Genomic DNA, 20,199 nt, shown 5'->3' with positions numbered 1-20,199 from the left:
ATTATTTCATGTGTTAAAAGTGATGCTTTGGGGCTTCCCTGGTGGCGCAGTGGTTGAGAGTCCGCCTGCCGATGCAGGGGACACGGGTTCGTGCCCTGATCCGGGAAGATCCCACATGCTGTGGAGTGGCTGGGCTCGTGAGCAATGGCTGCTGAGCCTGCGCGTCCGGGGCCTGTGCTCCGCAATGGGAGAGGCCACAACAGTGAGAGGCCCACGTACCGCAAAAAAAAAAAAAAAAAAAAAAAAGTGATGCTTTGTATGTCACATGCCCTGCAGAAATTCTAAAGTATGGTTTGCTTTAAGCAAGTTCAATCCAGTGCTCCCAGCGGGGAGAAAGTCTAATATGCAAGGCATCTTCTATATATTTTTTTCTTGTTTGTGACAGAACAGGCAAATCACCTTAGAAGTGATCAAAGTGATCAAAAATGTGTTTAAAAGATTTTGTGTGTGTGCCTCTAGATAAAAGCTACAAAGTGATTACTTGAAATGGTAAATGTTGAGAACAAATTTAAAACTTTTTGATAACTCCACCACAAAGATGCACTGATTAAAACAGCCCCTTCTCATACTGCATTACCTTCAGACTATAATAAATCACTTACCATATTGTTAAAGTATTTCACTATATACTTTATTTTTATAATAATGAATCTGATATGCTCTAATCTCCTTTGGTTTGCTATATATCATCCATACATCATTCACTCCAGTCACTTAAAGCATCATCTTCATGTCCAGGTATTTCTGCTGGTGATTGGTAAAGATAGGCTGAATCTTTGTATCTCACTGAATCCAGCTCACACTGCATCTCAGTTTTCGAGGCTTTTGCCCCCCAGAAAGCTTTGACTGCCGCCCTGGAAGAAAAATGTTTTTTACATCTTTTATGAAATGAAAACTAAATAGATTTATATTTAGTTTTCTATATATAGAAGTGCCTCCTTAGTCATGATTTATTTTTAGTGTGTGGTGCACCAGCTGCATTGTGATAGTAGATGAGCCCTCAGATGTACCAGGGGGTGATACGCATGTAGGTATTAGAAATATTCTCATATAAATGAATTAGTAGGTTACAATAACCAAGTTTTAAAGTTGTGATAACTACAACTAGACAACACAGATATTAAGTCAATAAACGTTTTTCTTTAGCAACTACTATGTAAAATTGTAAAAATTGCATTTAAAAGCTTTCTCATGGCTGGGAATCAAGTCATGAGATTAGGTAGCTTGAACTAGGAGAGTCTCAGGAGGGATGAAGAGAGTTGGACAGTTTCAAAACCCATGTGAGAAGCATCACGGACAGGGCCTTGGATTCAACAGACAAGGAGGACATCTATCAAGGGTGTTGGCTTAGTTTCAGCCCTTCACCTACCAGTTTATCATTATGAAGATCAGTAAAAAGATCACGAATATACATATAATAACTCCTACGACCAGAACAAAAACTAGGACTGCATCAGTGTCTGGTCGGCTTGATCTTTTCATCTGCAATTCTAGGGAAAAAAACACCTGAGGATTATTACTACTGGCAAATAAAAGAAAATGGATATCTAAATGGAAACTTTATATTTGAAAAACAACTCTAGAAAAATACAGAAAGAATGAGTGGAAACAAAGTTATTAATGAACTTGTTCTGCGTGTCAGAAATGCCCTTTTCAAACACAGAGAAAAGTTGAAAGCATTTGACAATAAACATCCCACCACCTAGACACTACCATCAACATTTTAACTATCCCTCTATCCATACTCTTCTCAATCCACTGATTCATCTTATTTTTTGATGCATTTCAAGATAATTTGCTGATGTCTGCACACTTCCTACAAAATTCTTCAATAGTCATATCATTAACTAGAGTTCAACATTTGTTTATATTTTTTCTTTTGAGGTAAAATTTATGAACACCAAATTGCACAATGATCTTAAATGTGCATTTATTTAGTTTTGGCAAATGCAGACAGACATATATAATTCAAACCCCTGAATATACACAGAATATTACTATACCCCAAAAGTTTCTTCGAGCCCCTCCCAGTTAATCCCTGCCCCAACCTCTAGGGACAACTACTGTCCTGATTTTCTTTTCCACCATAGATTAGTTCTGCCTGTTCCAGAACTTCATAGGAATGGAAACATACATTATGCATTCTTTTGTGTAAGGCTTTTTTACTCAGTGTAATGTTTTGAAGATTCAACCATATTGTTGCATGTATCAATAGTTTTTTTCTTTTTTATTACTGAGTACTATGCCTCAATTAGTTTATTCAATCTCCTACTGATGGACACCTATGCTGTTTCAGTTTGGGGTTATTATAAATAAACTGCTATGAACATTCTCACACCCGTCATTTTGTGAACATACCTTTCCATTTCTCTTGGGTAAATACATATGAGTGGAACTGCTGGGTCATAAGGTAGAGGTATGCTTAGTTTTCCAAGAAACTGCAAGATCTTTTCCCAAACTGATTGTACTTGCTGTACATGTTTTATAAATTTTTTCTCCCAGATTTTGGCTTGCCTATTCATTTTTCTAATGATCTCTCTTAAAGAGCTGAAGTTTTAAACTTTTTAATGTAAGTTTCAGGTGTACAGCATTATAATTTGACATCTGTATCCACTACAAAGTGATCCCCACCACAAGTCTAGTTACCATCCATCACCATGGAGTTGCACTCCCCACTTAATCCATTTCACCCACCCCTGAATTCCCTTCCCCTCTGGCAACCAGTAATCTGTTCTCTGTATCTATGAGTGTGTTTTTGTTTTGTTTTTTTAGATTCCACATATGAGTGAAATCTTTGTATTTGTTTCTCCAACTGACTTACTTCACTTAGGATTAATACCTTCAAGGTCCATCCATGCTGCTGCAAATGGCAGGATTTCATTCTTTTTTTATGGCTGAATAGTATGCTATTATATGTATATATACCACATCTTTATTCATTTGTCCATCAATGGACACTTAGGTGGTTTCTATATCTTGGCTATTGTAAATAATGCTGCAGTGAACAGAGAGGTGCATCTATCTTTTTGAATTAGTGTTTTTATGTTCTTTGGATAAATACCCAGAAGTGAAATAGCTGTCTTATGGTAGTTCTATTCTTAATTTTTTGAGGAATCTCCATACCGATTTCCATAGTAGCTGCACCAACAGTGCACAAGGGCTCCCTTTTCTCCACATCCTCTCCAACATTTGTTATTTCTTGTCCTTTTTGATAATAGACATTCTAACAGGTGTAAGGTAATATCTCTTTGTGGTTTTGATTTGCATTTCCCTGATTAGTGATGTCAAGCATATTTTTTTATGTGCCTGTTGCCCATCTGTATGTTTTCTTTGGAAAAAATGTCTATTTGGATCTTCTGCCCAATTTTTAATCAGGATGTTTGTTTTTTGTTGTTGATGTTGATTAGTGTGAGTTTTTATATATTTTGGCTATGAACCCCTCATCAGAGATATCATTACAAATGTCTTCTCCCATTCCATAAGTTGTCTTTTCGTTTTGATGATGGTTTCCTTTACTGTACAGAAGCTTTTTAGTTTGATGTAGTCCCATTTGTTTATTTTTGCTCGTTTCCCTTGTCTTTGGAGTCAGATCTACAAAAATATCACTAAGACCTATATCAATAAGGTTACTGCCTATGTTTTTTCTAGGAATTTTATGGTTTTAGGTCTTACATTCAAGTCTTTAATCCATTTTGAGTTAATTTCTCTGTATGATGTAAGATAGTGACTTTTCATTTTTTGCATGTGGCTGTCCAGCTTTCTCAACACTTTTTTTTTTTTTTTTTTTTTTTTGCGGTACGTGGGCCTCTCACTGTTGTGGCCTCTCCCGTTGCGGAGCACAGGTTCCGGACGCGCAGGCTCAACAGCCATGGCTCACGGGCCCAGCCGCTCTGTGGCATGTGGGATCTTCCCAGACCGGGGCACAAACCCGTGTCCCCTGCATCAGCAGGTGGACTCTCAACCACTGTGCCACCAGGGAAGCCCCTCAACACCATTTTTTGAAGATGAAGTTTTTAATTCTGATGAAGCCTAATTTAGCAATCTTTCCTTTATGGTGATTTTTTTTGTCATGTCTAAAAAGAAACTTGCCTACTCTTGAATCATACAGATAGTCTCTTATGTTTCCTTTTTTAAGTTTGATGGTTTTAGCTTTTACATTTAGGACCATAATACATCTCTAATTTTTGTATACATTGTAAAGTAGGAATTGAAGCTCATTCTTCTTCATACAAATAGCCAAACACCACTTTCAAATCAGCATTCTCTCCCATATCTTTCTGTTCTTCCTGAAAATAATGCTATTACGGAGACATGACCAGTCTACCATATGCATTATAACACTGCTACATTGTAAACTGATAAAAATTCAATTTATATCAAGCATTACTTACTTAGTGAATTATGTAGCTTTCTTTTGGCTCTTCCTGGCCCCTAAATCATAGACTCATAAAAGATTCATGTGGGAAGGGCCAGAAAGATCATCTTATACAACTTTTATACAGATAAGCAAACCAACATCCAGGGAGATATAATGATTTGTGCAAGCTATGTTTTACGTATTTTAATATTTTGGTAAGTACCACTCTAACAAAATTAGTCTCATATATGAGCAATCTCAATTGCTTATTCATCTGGATTTTCTTCCTATTTTTTAAACACCATGGAGTATAATTTTCCATTTTCCTTGGTAATTCTAGAGCTATAAACTCAATTTAGTAATCTCACTAAATAGTTCCAAATATGGTAGACAACTTATATCATATTTATATTCCAACATTGTTGGATTTTTAAAATCTTTTTATTTTTGATAATTTTAGATTTATAGAAGCAGTGGGATTTTTTAAGCTCAAATTTAAAAAAACCTTTTAGGATTAAAACTTGAGAAGAAGAAATGAAAAATTTCTTTCCATTTATCTACTACCCTGCAATACTAGCCAAGAGAAGATGGAGAATGAGAGGTATAAAGATTTTGGTTCATTTCAATGGTAGTCTTCTTGCAAGGGTCCCTTAGATTACTTTTATATCTAATAAAAAGATAGTCTGCATTTCTACTGAAATTTTCTGATGAAAAACAGGCTGAATTTCCATGCTCTCACTTTTTAGAAAAACTAAGTTTATGTTTATATTAGTTTCTTAGGGACACCATAACAAAGTACCACTAACTAGGTGGCTTAAAAACAACAGAAATATATTGTCTCACAGTTTTGGAAGATAAACGTCTGAACATAAGGTGATGGTAAGGCCATGCTCTCCCCAGTGGCTCTGGGGAAGGATCCTTCCTTTCCTCTTCCAGCTTCTGGTAGCCCCAGATGTTCCTTGGCTTGTGGCAGCACAACTCTAATCTCTGTGTGTCTTCACATGGCTGTCTTCTCCCCGTGTGTCTTTGAGTCTTCGCATACATTCTCCTGTCTCTCTGTGTGTCTGTGTCTAAATTTCCTTCTTCTTATAAGGACACTAGTCATATTGGATTAAAGGCCCACTCTCCTCTAGTGTGTATGATCTTGTCTTAACTGAATTAATTACATCTGCAACTACCCTATTTCCAGACACAGTCACATTCCTGAAGTTCTAGAAGTTTGGCCTTGAAAGTATCTTTTCAGGGGGACATAATTCAATCAAAACCATGTCTAACTATGAAAGACGACTATTGTGGAAGTGAAAAACCTGTTATATGAGAGAATGGATGGGACATTTTCATTAATTAAACCATATTTACCCTGAAAATATTTCAATCATGCATTCGTTTCAAGCCAGTACCATATTGTGTGGACATTTATAGCCAAAATATTTGTTTGATGTCTAAAGAGCCAAAAGGGTCTGTCACAGCGGTATGCCCAATTGTCATTTTAAAAAGAAACTAATAAATACCAAAGTTTTCTGAAAACATTTTGTCATTTAACCAGTGCATGTGCTGAGATGGCAGAGCTACCCCACCAGCCTTGGACAGCTACAAGAGAGAAAAATCAACTTTGTCTCACTTGCTGACACTGGGGTCTGTGCTCCAGCCCTTAGCTTACACATGTTGCCTTCTAACATAGGAAGAGCTAACCACTACTAAGCTGTCCTAACAGGGACCAAGCTGTGGGGACAATAACTGAGAATGGCCTTTGAATCCTTTAATATTCTTAACTATGACTCACTGAGATACTATTTAGTTGATGATGTTTGGTCCTTTTTTGCCTTTTATAGCACTTTATTGAAATTATCCTTTTAATAACACCTGTTATCCCAACATAAGAGTAAGGTTATTAGCTTTCACCATAAAGATGGTTTTTTAAGGACACTGAACAACACATCAAAGAAAGTTATAGTTTATTTTTTAAAATCACCCCCAAAACACCTTAGCTTGCTTCCAGTTCAATAAAAGGGTGTTAGGTTTCATGGTATCTCTAGACTGCAGCTTGAGTTCTTTACTTGGGATTGAGAAAGAGCTTCAAGAAATCCATGAACTCTCTTAAAATTACGGGTAACTTTTGGCATGTTAGTATATGTGGGTATTTTTCTGGGAAAAGCCTCCTGAGCCTTGATTGGATTCTCAAAAGAACTTGTGACCAAACCCTTCACACACCCAAAAACACAGATGACAACAATAAAAATGGTTAAGAGCAACTCAACAAAAGGAAATAATTATTTGGACATAGAAGACATCATAGTTTAAATTGAAAAGACATGCACATGGATCCTTTTTGCAAAGGAAGCACAGTTTCGAACACGTAAAATTATGTTCGGGTCAAGATTTGCCTTTTGTAACATATATTGAGGACTGTATTTATTGTTTCATAAAAAAATGTTTTCGAATGAATAATTTTTAAAAAGATATGCTTTGACATAACGTTTCTTAATTTTATTTATTTTACTGTATCAAAACTTTTGTTAAGCATCCATTAGAATTCTATGTATCCAATTTCACCTCTGTGATAGAAGTAAAAGTAAGAATATAATTCAAGTTAAAGGACTGTTCTTTGGAGACACTTCAGAAATACACCAGTTTCCCAAAGTAAGGTACATCTGACTCTCTTTGTGGAAAAAAATAAGAATTAAGTATTACCTTGTAGAAAAGTCTAAATGGTATAAAACTAGTGGTTCCCAAAATGTGACCTCTGGACCAACAGCACCTAGGAACTTGTTAGAAATGGAAATTCTTGTGCCAGCTCCACTAAAGATCTACAGAATCAGAAATTATGGGGGTTGGGCTAGTGATCTGTGTTTCAACAAGACCTCTAGGTGATTTTGATATGCTTTGAAGTTTGAGATATAAGCAAACCAAAACATTGCTGGGTACTTACCAGTTGTTGTATAGACTGCGAATTTAACAGATGCTACTATTTCATTATTATCCAACGTTTCACACTCAAAAGCCTTGGGGTGAGTATCCCTGTGAACCTCCAGAATTGCTGAATCGTTTGCAAGTATAATGGCTTGCTATTTTAAAAGAAAAAAATTGTATCAACATTCTTCATGAAAACTTAAGATCAGGAAACAATTTATTTCTTGTAACAAAATAAGAGTCATTTTCTCTCAGTCTAGGACAGTAATTAATTATGCACATGTATTTTAAAGTCAGATAATCCAGATAACAAGTACCAACTTCCTGCCTGTGTGAAGCAGGGCAAGTTACTCTCTGCATCTCAGCTGCAGCTGGTCCTCCATATCCTTGGGTTCCATGTCAGTGGACTCAACCAACCGGAGATTAAAAATATTCAGAAAAAAATTCCAGAAAGTTCCAAAAAGCAAAACTTGAATTGGTTGCACAGTAGTATTTACTTGGCATTTACATCTTATTTACAACTATTTATATAGCATTTACATTGTATTATAAATAATCTAGAGATGCTTTAAAGTATATGGGAGGATGTTCTTATGTTATATGCAAATACTACGCCATTTTACATACGGAACTTGGGCATCCCAAGTTTTAGTATCTGAAGGGGTCCTGGAATCAATCCCCTGAGCATACTGAGCAACAACTGTACTTATCTGTAAATGGGTATAATGATGGGAATTACCTCATAGATTGTTACGTGAGTAAAAGAAACTCTAGCACTTTGTGTATGTCTGGCACTGAATAAGTCCTCTATTAATGTTAGCTACTGTTATCTGTCCTGTTTGTACTGTATATACAAATGAAACTCTTGCTTCCAAAATAGAACACTTTATATAAAATAGGTGTTTTTAAGTTCTGATAGTAGCTGGCCCTAAGGCATATGTAAAGTCTTAGCCTCCCTAAGCAATGAAAAAATTTAAATCCCAATAATAATAAAGTTGTATGATTTTAACTTCATTTTTGCAAACTGCTTTTAAAGAGAAAGTTTTCTGAGAGTCATCAAGCACTGGGAAACAAATTTTATCACTTACTAGAAAGCACCAAATTACATACATTCATTACTCACTTGGTCTGGCCTTAGAAGTCTCCAAATATATTTGAAACGGTTTATAGGAGATGTATGAACACATGCTAGCCTAACATCTTCAAGACTTTCTGAAATTGGTTTACCCCCTGAAAAAAAAGAAAAATTAAATACATATATACCAATGGGCACTGTAAACTGCTTTATACTCCTTTTTTTTTTTTTTTTTTTTGCAGTGCACGGGCCTCTCACTGTTGTGGCCCCTCCTGCTGCGGAGCACAGGCTCCGGACGCGCAGGCCCAGCGGCCACGGCTCACGGGCCCAGCAGCTCCATGGCACACGGGATCCTCCCAGACCGGGGCACGAACCCGTGTCCCCCGCATCGGCAGGCGGACCCCCAACCACTGCGCCACCAGGGAAGCCCCCACAATACTACTTTTAAAAGTCACTTCCAACTTTAAAACCAATTACATGCTGGAAGTTAGCAAATGTATTACTGAAAGTTTGACTGTAGAGGAGCAGAGAGGCGTCAAAGATTAAGTCACCAAAAGAGGCAGGTAGAAAACACCGTACCTGTCTGTTCCTTCAGCAGAATAAATTGTGGAGAAGAGATAGCAAGGGCAAACTACTTAGTGATCTATTAAACTTTGAGATCTACTAGTGGCTTCCAATTTACTGGTTAGAGTCAGAACCCCCCTCCCGCCCCATACACTCCGCCCCTTCCAAGTTTAAAGATAATGGAATCTCAGACTAGTGAAAGGTGGTATAGAGTGGCTCTCAAAGTTTCCAATGTAGGGTTTAACAATCTACTGATAAGCTGTCACGACCAAAGTGTCAAAAGAGTTTCACTGGAGGACAGCCTCAACCACAGACCCTGAGTGCAATACGGTTCCAGTGTACTAGAGAGAATATATGTTAAACTTACACATCATTGAAAAAATGTGAAGCAAAAGTAGAAAGAGTTGTAACTGTCTAGAGATGCGGAAGCTTAAGTTTTCTTATGAATTCCTTTCAGTATATCACTTGATCACCTCCTTCCACTCACGGCAACCTGAGGTTAAGGATATTTCCCCAGAGTAAATGCTTCCCCCTCAGTCTCCCTCCAATACATAGGCCAACTCACAGCCACAATCTACTGGTCCACGACATTCTTCCACCCGTATGATACATTTGGATTCACTCCCAGGGCATCCATTTGTTAATATAACTTCTCTTATACCAACACCTTTGGTAAAAGAAATCAACAAATGTTAAAAATAATAATAATAATTCCAGAGTTCCTTTACTTTTGCACCTAGGTCTTTTTGAGACTTTTCTCCTAATTTCAGAAATTAAATTCCTAAATTCAGGGTAATAACATTTAAGTATTTTTAGGTCCCTCATTTTGAATTATTTCATAAAACAGCATTTTCCAAAGCGAGTTACATGAAACACTATTTCCTCTGGTTGTTACCATAAGAAAAAGGATTCCATGATTATATACATTTGGAAATTATACATTACTTTAAAATGAAAGGAACCTCTTTCCTCAGAATTTTAGGGGAAATTTTAATATGCTAGTAAATTAATGTGCTTTTATGTGGAAACTTTCACTGATCTAAGATGTAAAATTTTTACATTAACATCTCTGAAATCAGAATGCATCTTAGAATTGACAGCGTGTCAAGAATGGCAGCATTTTTCCTTTTTTAGAGATGCATAAAATGTGATTAACACAGCCAAGAAAGTCTTAGATTTGATGAAATACAGTAGTACACAGGATCTTCCAAATTTATTTGATCATGGAACTTTTTTGGGGGGGTGGGTGGGTTGAGCTAGCAGAGGAAATTACAAAAATTACATTTTAACATAAATGATGCTTTTTAATATCTAAATTGGTAAAAATCCCTGGATTAAATACATCAGGACAGACTATTAATGACCAAATCTCCATTTTCAAAAAGATACTCTCATTAGAATTGCCACACATTTCATAGCAAGAAATCACGTCTTTACTGACTGATCTCAGATCTCCACTGAGTTTGCCCTACCATCACCAGAATTGAGGGAAATGATAAAAACTGGTTCAGTGATGTGCTGAACGTGTCCTGTGATAAATGACCTGTGATTAAGACTGTGTTGTCACAGGCTAAGGAATACTCCATCTTGATATCCTTTCTACCAGATTCCCTCTTTCAGTCCCTGCAAGATGTTAATCATAAAACCCATTCTTAAGGCAAGGGAAAGCTGAAGTCTAGAGATGGCTTGTAACAGTGCTCCTCAAACTTCAGAGTGCTTGCAAAACACCTGGAGACATACTAACATGTGAATTCTGATTCAGTAAGTAGGTCTGCAGTAGGTCCTGAGGTTCTGCATTTCTAACAAGCTCTCAGTTGATGCTGATATAGCAAGTCTGTGGACCAAACTTTGAGACACAAAGGAGAGTACTCCATATAAGATAAAGAGAAGGAAGGTTGGAGGGGGAAAGGTCTCCTGATTAAAAGAGATGCTTAAGAATGGCTGCAGAATGGCTCCCCTTGAATTTATGAATGGTACTTCTTTAGAGGCATAGCCTTATTCTGAAATGCATATTTTCCAAGAAGGTATTTTATGCATTTATTTATTTAGCCAGATACAGTTTATCGCAATGATGTGTGTAGATGTGAGATTTTCTGTAAGTCCATACTTAAAAATCTGCCTGTGTATTCCAAGAAAAAAAAAACTTTTTGACTGCTAAAATATTGTTTTGGGGGTTCAACAGAAGTTTCACTAAAGCATTTTTTCCTTTAAATAGTTGTTATAAATTGAAAAGATTTCTTAATACTTAAAATTACAGATGTGAAATATTGCCTTTTATGGTTTTTCTTTTTAGAACTTAACACCATCTGACATATTACATGTTTTACATATTATTGGGTGGGCCAAAAGGTTCGCTCAGTTTTTTCCGTAAGATGGCTCTAGTAGCACTTAGTTGTCTTTAACTTCATTTGAAACAATTTTGTTAGATTGTATGTGACAGCTATCATATCAGCGTGCATTTAAAAAAAGACTTATCAAAATTGGTGAATTTTTGTGTAGCCATTTTAATATGGAAGATGGAAGAAAAAAGCAACATTTTTGGCATATTATGATTGATTATTTCAAGAAAGGTAAAAATGCAACTGAAATGCACAGAAAGATTTGTGCAGTTTATGGAGAAGGAACTGTGACGGACTGAACATGTCAAAAGTGGTTTGTGAAGTTTTGTGCTGGAGATTTCTCACTGGACGATGCTCCACAGTCAGGTAGACCAGTTGAAGTTGACAGCAATCAAATTGAAACAGTAATTGAGAACAATCAATGTTATACCATGCAGGAGGTAGCTGACATACTCAAAAATATCCAAATCAAGCGTTGAAAATCATTGGCACCAGCCTGGTTATGTGAATCGCTTTGATGTTTGGGTTCCAGGTAAGTTAAGCAAAAAAAACCTTCTTGACCATATTTCTGCATGCGATTCTCTACTGAAAAGTAATGAAAACGTTTGTTTAATGAAAACATTCCATTTTAAAAACAAATTGTGACAGGCAATGAAAAGTGGACGTTGTAACCATGTGGAACAGAAGAGATTGTGGGGCAAGTGAAATGAACCACCACCAACCACACCAAAGGCTGGTCTTCATCCAAAGAAGGTGATGTTGTGTATACAGTGGGATTGGAAGGGAGTCCTCTATTATGAGCTCCTTCGGGAAAACCAAACGATTAATTCCAACAAGTACTGCTCCCAATTAGACCATCTGAAAGCGGCACGAAGTGTCCAGAATGAGTCAACAGAAAATGCATAATCTTCCAGCAGGATAACACAAGACTGCATGTTTCTTTGATGACCAGGCAAAAACTGTTACAGCTTGGCTGAGAAGTTCTGATTCATCCATCATATTCATCAGACGTTGCACCTTCAGATTTCCATTTATTTCAGTCTTTACAAAATTCTATTAATGGAAAAAATTTCAATTCCCTGGAAGACTGTAAAAGGCACCTGGAACCGTTCTTTGCTCAAAAAGATAAAAAGTTTTGGGAAGATGGAATTATGAAGTTGCCTGAAAAATGGCAGAAGGTATTGAAGCAAAAGGGTGAATACGTTGTTCAATAAAGTTCGTGGTGAAAATGAAAAATGTGCCTTTTATTTTTACTTAAAAAACCGAAGGCACTTTTAACCTCTTTGCCCCTACCAAAAAATATGTTCTTTGAAGGCACAGAGTTTCCACTTCTTTGTTCACTGCTTTATTCCTAGCACCTATAACAATACCTGACACAGAGTAGGCAAAAATAAAAAAACAGAAAACAAAAAAAATTGCTGAATAAACAAATATATAATTTCTGAAGCACATCTTTTTTTTTTTTTTTTTGGCTGCTTTGGGTCTTTGTTACTGCACGTGGGCCCTCTCTAGTTGTGGCAAGCAGGGGCCACTCCTCACTGTGGCGCACAGGCCTCTCACTGCGGTGGCCTCTCCCATTGCAGAGCATGGGCTCCAGGCACGCGGGCTTCAGTAATTGTGGCACGTGGGCTCAGCAGTTGTGGCTCACGGGCTCCAGAGTGCAAGCTCAGCAGTTGTGGCACACGGGCTTAGTTGCTCCGCGGCATGTGGGATCCTCCCGGACCAGGGCTCGAACTCGTGTCCCCTGCATTGGCAGGTGGATTCTTAACCACTGCACCACCAGGGAAGTCCCTGAAGCACATCTTTAAATAATAGAGTAGGATAGTATCAATTACTAGAACTGTCATAAAAATAATTCTCTACCTGTAAAAATTTCTCAAGTAAGCAGCCAGAAGATGTAATTTGCAAATGAATAAACAGGATTATTACACAGAATTCCTCTAATTTTCTGACTCTGACACACTAAGAAGTTAAAGTAAAAACAGGTTTCAAACTATCTCAAGAGACAGAAAGTACAATAATGGTTGCAAGGGGCTGGGGGGAGTGGGGAATTACTGTTGAATTGGTGCGGAGGTTTCAGTTTGGGATGACGAAAAAGTTCTGGGGTGGATCGTGGTAATGACTGCATGACAATGTGAATGTGCTTAATTTCACTAAATTGTACATTTAAAAAATTGTTAAAGTAGTAAATTTTATGTTAGGTCTATTTTAACATCATTTAAAAAATGCTATCTCAAAAACAATTCAGGCACAATTTTTGACCAAAAAATAAAAAAGTACATATTGTTCTGATCCATACCTGCATGGACTTTCTGTCTTCTTATCCTCTGGTTTTTGTCCTTCCCTCCTGTCACTGCCTTTTTTCCAAGGCAGATTCTATTTAGAATAAACTTAATTTCATTGTGAATTATCTACTGTCTTCTTAGCACACTAGTCTATAGTGGTTCTAAAAAGATGGTCTTTTAAAAAGCAGCATCAGCTTCATTTATGAACTTGTTTAGAAATACAAATTCTTAGACCCCGTCAAAGGCCTAGTGAGTTAGAAATTTTGAAGTAGGCCTAGCAATCCATGTTTTAACAAGCCCTTCAGGCACCTAGGGTGAACACTTAAGTTTGAGAAACACTGGTCTATTATAGCATGTATAGTCTTAATCCCACCCCCATGTAAGAGATTTTTATGTCCAATATCTATTCAAGGAATGATCAAAATAAGTCATAGTTTCTGAATATTATTTTCCCCACAAAGCCAATACTTCTTTTCTCTAAGACATGACATATAAATTGGGAAAATGTATCATTTAGAATAGACTATTACAAATAAAGTAAATTTCTTGATAGGTTTACCAGCACAGTATGTGGAAGACATCTGTGAGATGCATGAGAAGATCTTTCATCTTCTGAACATCTGTGAGATAAAGTTTTACTTTGGTGAAAGCAGTTTATGTGCCCCTGCCCCCAAAATATATACATATAGGGAGTTGGCTTAAAGTAAGACTTAGAGGTTATGAACTGAAAATATCCTACCTTGTAAAGCAATCAGTTTGAGTTTTGTGTGTAAATCATAGATATTAGAAATAGAAATCAGTGAGAGATGAATGAGAGTACACATTGTTTTTACCCCCCGCCCCAATACAATGTTATTTATCTGCTCTATGCTACTTACCACATGTAACGGTGCACATCCCATAGTCTACTTCTTTGACTGTTGTCCTATTTGAAACTAAACATAAATGCAAAAATACATTATTTAATCATAGGAAAACTTTTCTAAGTGAAGAACTCTTACTTGGGGATGGAGGATACAAGCACTTATCATATGGAAAGCAGACATTTTTAAAGTTTTATTAAATCAGAAAAGCAATGCCACTCCTAGTACATCTTCTATTACTGTTTAAATCAAAAGAAAACTAAACCTTTGAAGAATTAAATTAGGAAATAACTTACAAAGATTTATATTTAAACCTTGTACATAATTTAAAAATAATGTTTTTCATCAGTGTAATACATGGTGAGTTAAAGTTATATAGGAGGTCAGAAAAACACAAAAAAGCCTGCCAATTATAGGGCCCAATTTTTTCTATTCTCTGTTTTCCAAAAAAATTTAAGTGCATTATTTTTACCCAAAAAGAAGTAGTTATGCAAAGTGTTCATTAAAATTATGTCATAGATTGGTTCTACTCATTCTCAGGTTAAGATGGTAAATTATTCCTAAGAATTTATTTCAACACTTTATTTAGCAGGATAATCTAGGAATATATAAGTATTTGAGTAGCTAAATATTGTTGGTTTTAAATCTCATGTTTCTCTTTTTCTAATTGTTCTGAAATTTGACATGAATTCCACTAGCTGTAGCATATAATCAATTCTTCATAACTCAGATTAGGACTAAAAGCTCAATAAAAATAAATATTAAATGAGGTGCTAGAAGGTAATTTTTAAAAGGCATTATGTCCTGAGGCAACAATATTACATGGGACTAGGCATCAAAATTGGAGTCCAAATTGTAGTCTACCACTAATTAGCTATTCTGAGTTTGGGCAAATTCCTTCAACTGTGTCAGGCCTATTTAACCCCTCTGCAAAATTTGGAAAGGAGAACCTATCTGATTATTATAAGAATTAAACATGATAACGTACCTGCAAGCATTCTGTAACTTGTTTAGCCCTACAAGCATGCTTAAGATAGCATAACCTCATTCACACTTCATTCATTTTGTACTTATTAATTTCATATAATTCTAAGATTTTTTCCTATTTTGATTATTGTAATTTTTCATAAACACTTCTACACTTATAAGCACCAAATACAGTGCCTTGAATATACAGCAAGCAAATATACACTTGATGTATATATAAGTAAATCAATATTGACTTTGTGAAATAATTTGGACTATGACTTTGATCAATTCTGAATTGACATTTTTGCTTGAAATGCTTGGATACCTTCTGCTGGTACATTATGAAACACAAATTTGAATCTAAGGCATTATAACTCCATCACCTGGGTTTAGCCTAAACTCTAGCATTTACAGCTAGAACTATCCCTTGACCAGTTAAAACTGTTAATTACTTTTAAAACTAGAGGGAAGCAATAGCTACTACGCTTTAGAACATGTTCTTTTCTACCCTAGTTCTCTTTTTCATATTTCCAAAGTCAAGGACTTCTCCAAGCTCTCTGAAATGTAATGTTATCAAGGCAGTGCAAACCTCAATTCCACCATTAACATCAGATAGTCAATTTCTTTATGTCGCTGAGGGTCACTATCCGTCATCAGGAAATAAAAGAATGGCTGATAAATACAGCACCTACTTTGTACTTATAGGAGACATAAGACTGCCAAGGATATTTAAAAGAATCTCAGTTGGGTCATTTATGGAGGGAAGAGAAGTATTCTCCTTTAGATGGCTGAAAACCTGCAACTGACCTTTTACCTACAAGCACGTGAGTTACTAATCAATATAACATGTACCACAGCTTGTCAAGTTTTATTGCTTAGTGAGCCAGGAGAATAAGGCAAATTTATGTATCAAACACAGGCTCAGTCTTCGTTGGTTAACATGTATTATATCATCTAACAAAGCCTCTAGTTGGATCCCTTTATTGGTGTTTTCTACTGCCACCGTTCCTTTGTGACTCAAAGTTGAACTTACAAATAAAACACTATCACACTGCAGAGGTGCTCAAGGGTGGCGGCTGCATGAAGCTGACACGGGGCTTCCGGGGAATTTTGTCAGCATCGTGGTCTATCTAGACGTGTCACCGTGAGGGGAACTGGGAACTCCCTTGAGTTCTAACCCAAAGTGCAAATGTGAAAAGGAGGAAGACCTCAGGCAATTTGGAACTTCAAGAAAAAAAAAAATCTGCAATGGAAAGGAAAAAACATAACTGCAAGGGGAGTCAAAATCGGTCCCCGTGGTGGGAAGCTACTCTCTGATGCTTAAAAAAATAAGTATCTATTCCCTTGTCCAGAGCAATATTTAGTAGTATTTCTGTAGCAATTTCTATACATGTGCTCATTCATCTTGCTCTGGTCTTGGAGAATTGGCACATCTTTTTTTTAAGGCCATGAGGTGTGTGATAATGTATAAATTCGGGGTTGTTTTCGAGAGAGAGCTCTACAGATGTTAACTTGGATAATTCTCATCGTCCTCAAGGAGCAGGGAAGGCTTGACCCTCAACGGGTGCCTGCAGGTCCCCGCCAAGGAGCCTCCCACACTTAACATCCTCCTCGGCCTCAGCCTGGGGCTCGTCCTCGGCCTCGCTGTCGTTTTCAGCCACCTCCTCAGCCTCGTTCTCGCCCTCGCCCAAGCCCTTGCCCAAGCCCTCGTCCTCACCCTCGGTGGCCAAGCTGGGATCCTGGACCGTGGGGACGTTGATCCCGAACGTTGACTGGAGGCCCGCCAGCAGCAGCCAGCCGACTGTCAGCAGCAGCCCGTTGCAGCAGCCTGCGCCCCCGGAGCCCATGGTTCTCGGCCCACACGACCGCCCAATGGGCCGCCCAAGGTGCAGTCGTACCCGCCCGCTCCGGATGAGAGGTGCTTCAAAGAGAGGAGAAGCCCAACTCCGAACGCCCACACGGTTCCCGGCAACCACTGAGGCGTCAAGGAACGTCACCATCGCGCAGGACCCACGGAACGTGACGCACGCCTGACCGCAGGGGTCCCGCGGGCCACTTCCGACGGTGCTCGGCTCCGCCCCGCCCCTTCCGGCGTTCTAGGCCAACCCGGCACGCTGGGCGGGGCCACGCCTTCGCACTTCCTCATTAGGCGAGCTGCCAGCCAACTGCTGTGGGTGGCCGTTTTCCCTCACCCTGCTTTCTGCTAAAAGGTGCTAGTCCTTCCTGCGTTTACGCCTCTCCAAACCAGACTCCCTAGAGCCCTCAAGCACTCTCTATATGACTTGGCTTCAAATTACTTATGCACAATAGCCAACTCGGCGTGTATCAAGAATGATTCACCGTGGCCTTGTTAAGTAGGTTGCCCCAAACTTGATCCGTATCTGCAGGTGAGGCTTGATTTGTAGAGGATATAGGGGTGCACTTTCTCTCTTTGATCTGAACACTATTGCTGTTGCAGCTCAGGCATGTACTCACGTTTTAAGATTTTGTGCAAGTGCCATCAGCTCCGCGTGGGGCTTCGGTGAGCTAGAATGCGAGGTGGGGGTAAAGGAAATGAGAGGGCAAGATGCAACTTCTGTCAAACTAGTTCTCCTTTCTCTATTTGGATAGCTGATGTTTTGGGAACCAAATATCGGACTTAACCTTTGTCCCTTGTGAATGTCTATCTTCGTGCTTTTGGCCTATTTTTTAAGGTCTCATTGAGATTCTTATGAAATCTGATTCTCTTGCCTTAAAATATTAGATATTTCTCCCAAGTTTGATTTGGAAAAAGTTTCCTTCAGACTACTAACAAAATGTTTAAAAGGGTAACAGGCCAAGAATAGAGCACTAAGAAGTCAGTCTCTGACAGTGATCCACTAATCCACACGTTGATTTAACCCAAGAATCAATTCTTTTACTAAAAAAGAGTCCTGTCTTTCACTAAGGTTGAATCAGACTGGAAGCAAGAATACCTTGGCATTCCCACTTGAATCAGTAGAAAATATTAGAGGTAAGTGTAACTCCCCACTGCCCTCTTGATGGTACTTAGTATCACTGTGTCCAATTTTGTCATAGAAAGAAATGAAATTCAGTTAGGTTCCTTCAGTTAATGGTGTTAATTTCAAGAGGTCAGCTCTAATTAATTAAAATTTCCTGAAGAATAGACTCATAGGTTTTTTGAGTCAAAGGAAGCTTAGAAATAATCTAACGCTCCAAGTTCCTCAGTTTTAGGTGAAGAGATTAAGAACTGGAGAGACGGGGGGCGGGGGGGGTGATGAATTGTGCAATTGGGATTGACATGTATACACTGATGTGTATAAAATTGATGATGGATAAGAACCTGCTGTATAAAAAAATAAAATTAAAAAAAAGAGCTGGAGAGATTAAATGACTCACCCAAGATCATCCAGAAAATTATCTGTAGTGCAGGGCCTCACAACCACATTTCCTGAATGCTCATTCAATGCTTAGTGTTTCATGTAATTTAAAATTAACAATGAAGAAGCAGTCAGTGGGTAGTCAAGAGTTCAAGGACTGAAAACAAATTAGGGTTAAAATTTTTTTATCTTGTTTTTCCACATTTCATTTTATCTAATAGCTATAATGTGGTATTAAGAAAATATTGGTGAATAGATGGTTTGATGGATTTCTGTCTCAGATTTGAAACAAAGCTCATTTGGCTATGTTTCTATGTAATATTATCCCCTATCTTGAGGTTTAATGTCTAAATTCTTATGACACATGGGCTGAAGAGTAATCTACTACAAGAGTGAACTTCAGGCATAAACTGGCTTTTGGAACATATGTACATCCAGCCTCAGCAGACTAACAGCTAAGCAAGTAACTGAGAAATCTATTAGGGTCTTCAGAGCCACTTATTTGTAGCAAAAGTAGATTACTTGAAACAAAAATGAAATTTTTATTTGAATTTTTCTTTCAAAAATGCTTTTAGTTTTGAAAATAGTGAGACAAGAACTGCTAAGAATGGTCAGCATTAAAGTTCAAATTGGTATTGGTAAGGAGGCCATAATAATATTTTATATCAACTAAAATACCATAAAATATTAGAGCAACTCACAAGATTGTGAGGGAAATTAAAATGAGAAATTAAGAGATGATCTTGAGGCACAAAGATGTTTGTTTCATGGCCAAATGAGTCCAAATGTTTTCTTTTTTAAATGCTAAGAAAAATAAGTCACCCATTATGCTTTCAAGCACAAACTTGAAAAAGAAAATCTGTAGTATTTCATGGCAACATTGTTGAATTCTTCATATTTAGGACACATCTTTTTCCTGAAGATGGTATCTTTTGGTATCCTCTTTCCTGAAGAGGAAGTCCTGTGAACTCTAAGGTAAGTGATTTAATTCAAGGAACCATTAATGACTAAATAAACAGCTCCAAAGAGAATCCGGAAGGAAATTAAGGGCCTCAAAGAGGAGCTGAAAGATTTTACTCTTATATAAAGAATATTCAAATAATATCTGTAATAGCAGCAATACTAGTCCCTTATAAAATATTGTGTTCCTCACATAAGTTATAAGAAAAGTATCTGCCCTCAACAAACTTATAGTACTTCTAGTTGAAGCATAAATAAGTGAAACAAACATTAAGGGCATAGTATCAAGAGGGGTTGACCCTACTCTGACCTTACAGGTACCAAGGACCAGGAATTACAACCTCAATCCCTGATTTGTACCTTTGACCTCCTTGCCTCAGTTCACTCAGCTCTCCTCACCCTGCCTGGCAGTAAGCATCTCCAACTCCAGCTCCAGTTGCCAAGGAGTAAGGATTTCAGCAATTCTTCTGTGACTCCTCTGCCCACTCCACCCCAAAGGATCTCACATAGGTTGGTCT

General features: G+C 37.6%; 1 protein-coding gene across 1 annotated transcript; it reads right to left on the bottom strand.

The window, feature by feature from the left end:
• Positions 1 to 697: 697 nt before the first annotated feature.
• On the bottom strand, positions 698 to 17,323 carry SPACA1 (sperm acrosome associated 1; the record flags this gene model as incomplete). Its single annotated transcript, XM_081250484.1, has 7 exons — positions 16,918 to 17,323; positions 14,409 to 14,465; positions 9,472 to 9,573; positions 8,391 to 8,497; positions 7,287 to 7,422; positions 1,370 to 1,490; positions 698 to 854 (listed from the first exon to the last, which is right to left on the bottom strand). Exons 1-7 carry the CDS (start codon positions 17,207 to 17,209, stop codon positions 698 to 700), a joined length of 972 nt encoding a protein of 323 aa, XP_081106610.1. The 5' UTR covers positions 17,210 to 17,323.
• Positions 17,324 to 20,199: the final 2,876 nt, after the last annotated feature.

This window comes from Mesoplodon bidens, assembly GCF_964165515.1.
Source record: "Mesoplodon bidens genome assembly, chromosome: 12".
NCBI classification, from domain to species: Eukaryota; Metazoa; Chordata; class Mammalia; order Artiodactyla; family Ziphiidae; genus Mesoplodon; species Mesoplodon bidens.
This window is presented reverse-complemented; position numbering and strand designations above follow the sequence as displayed.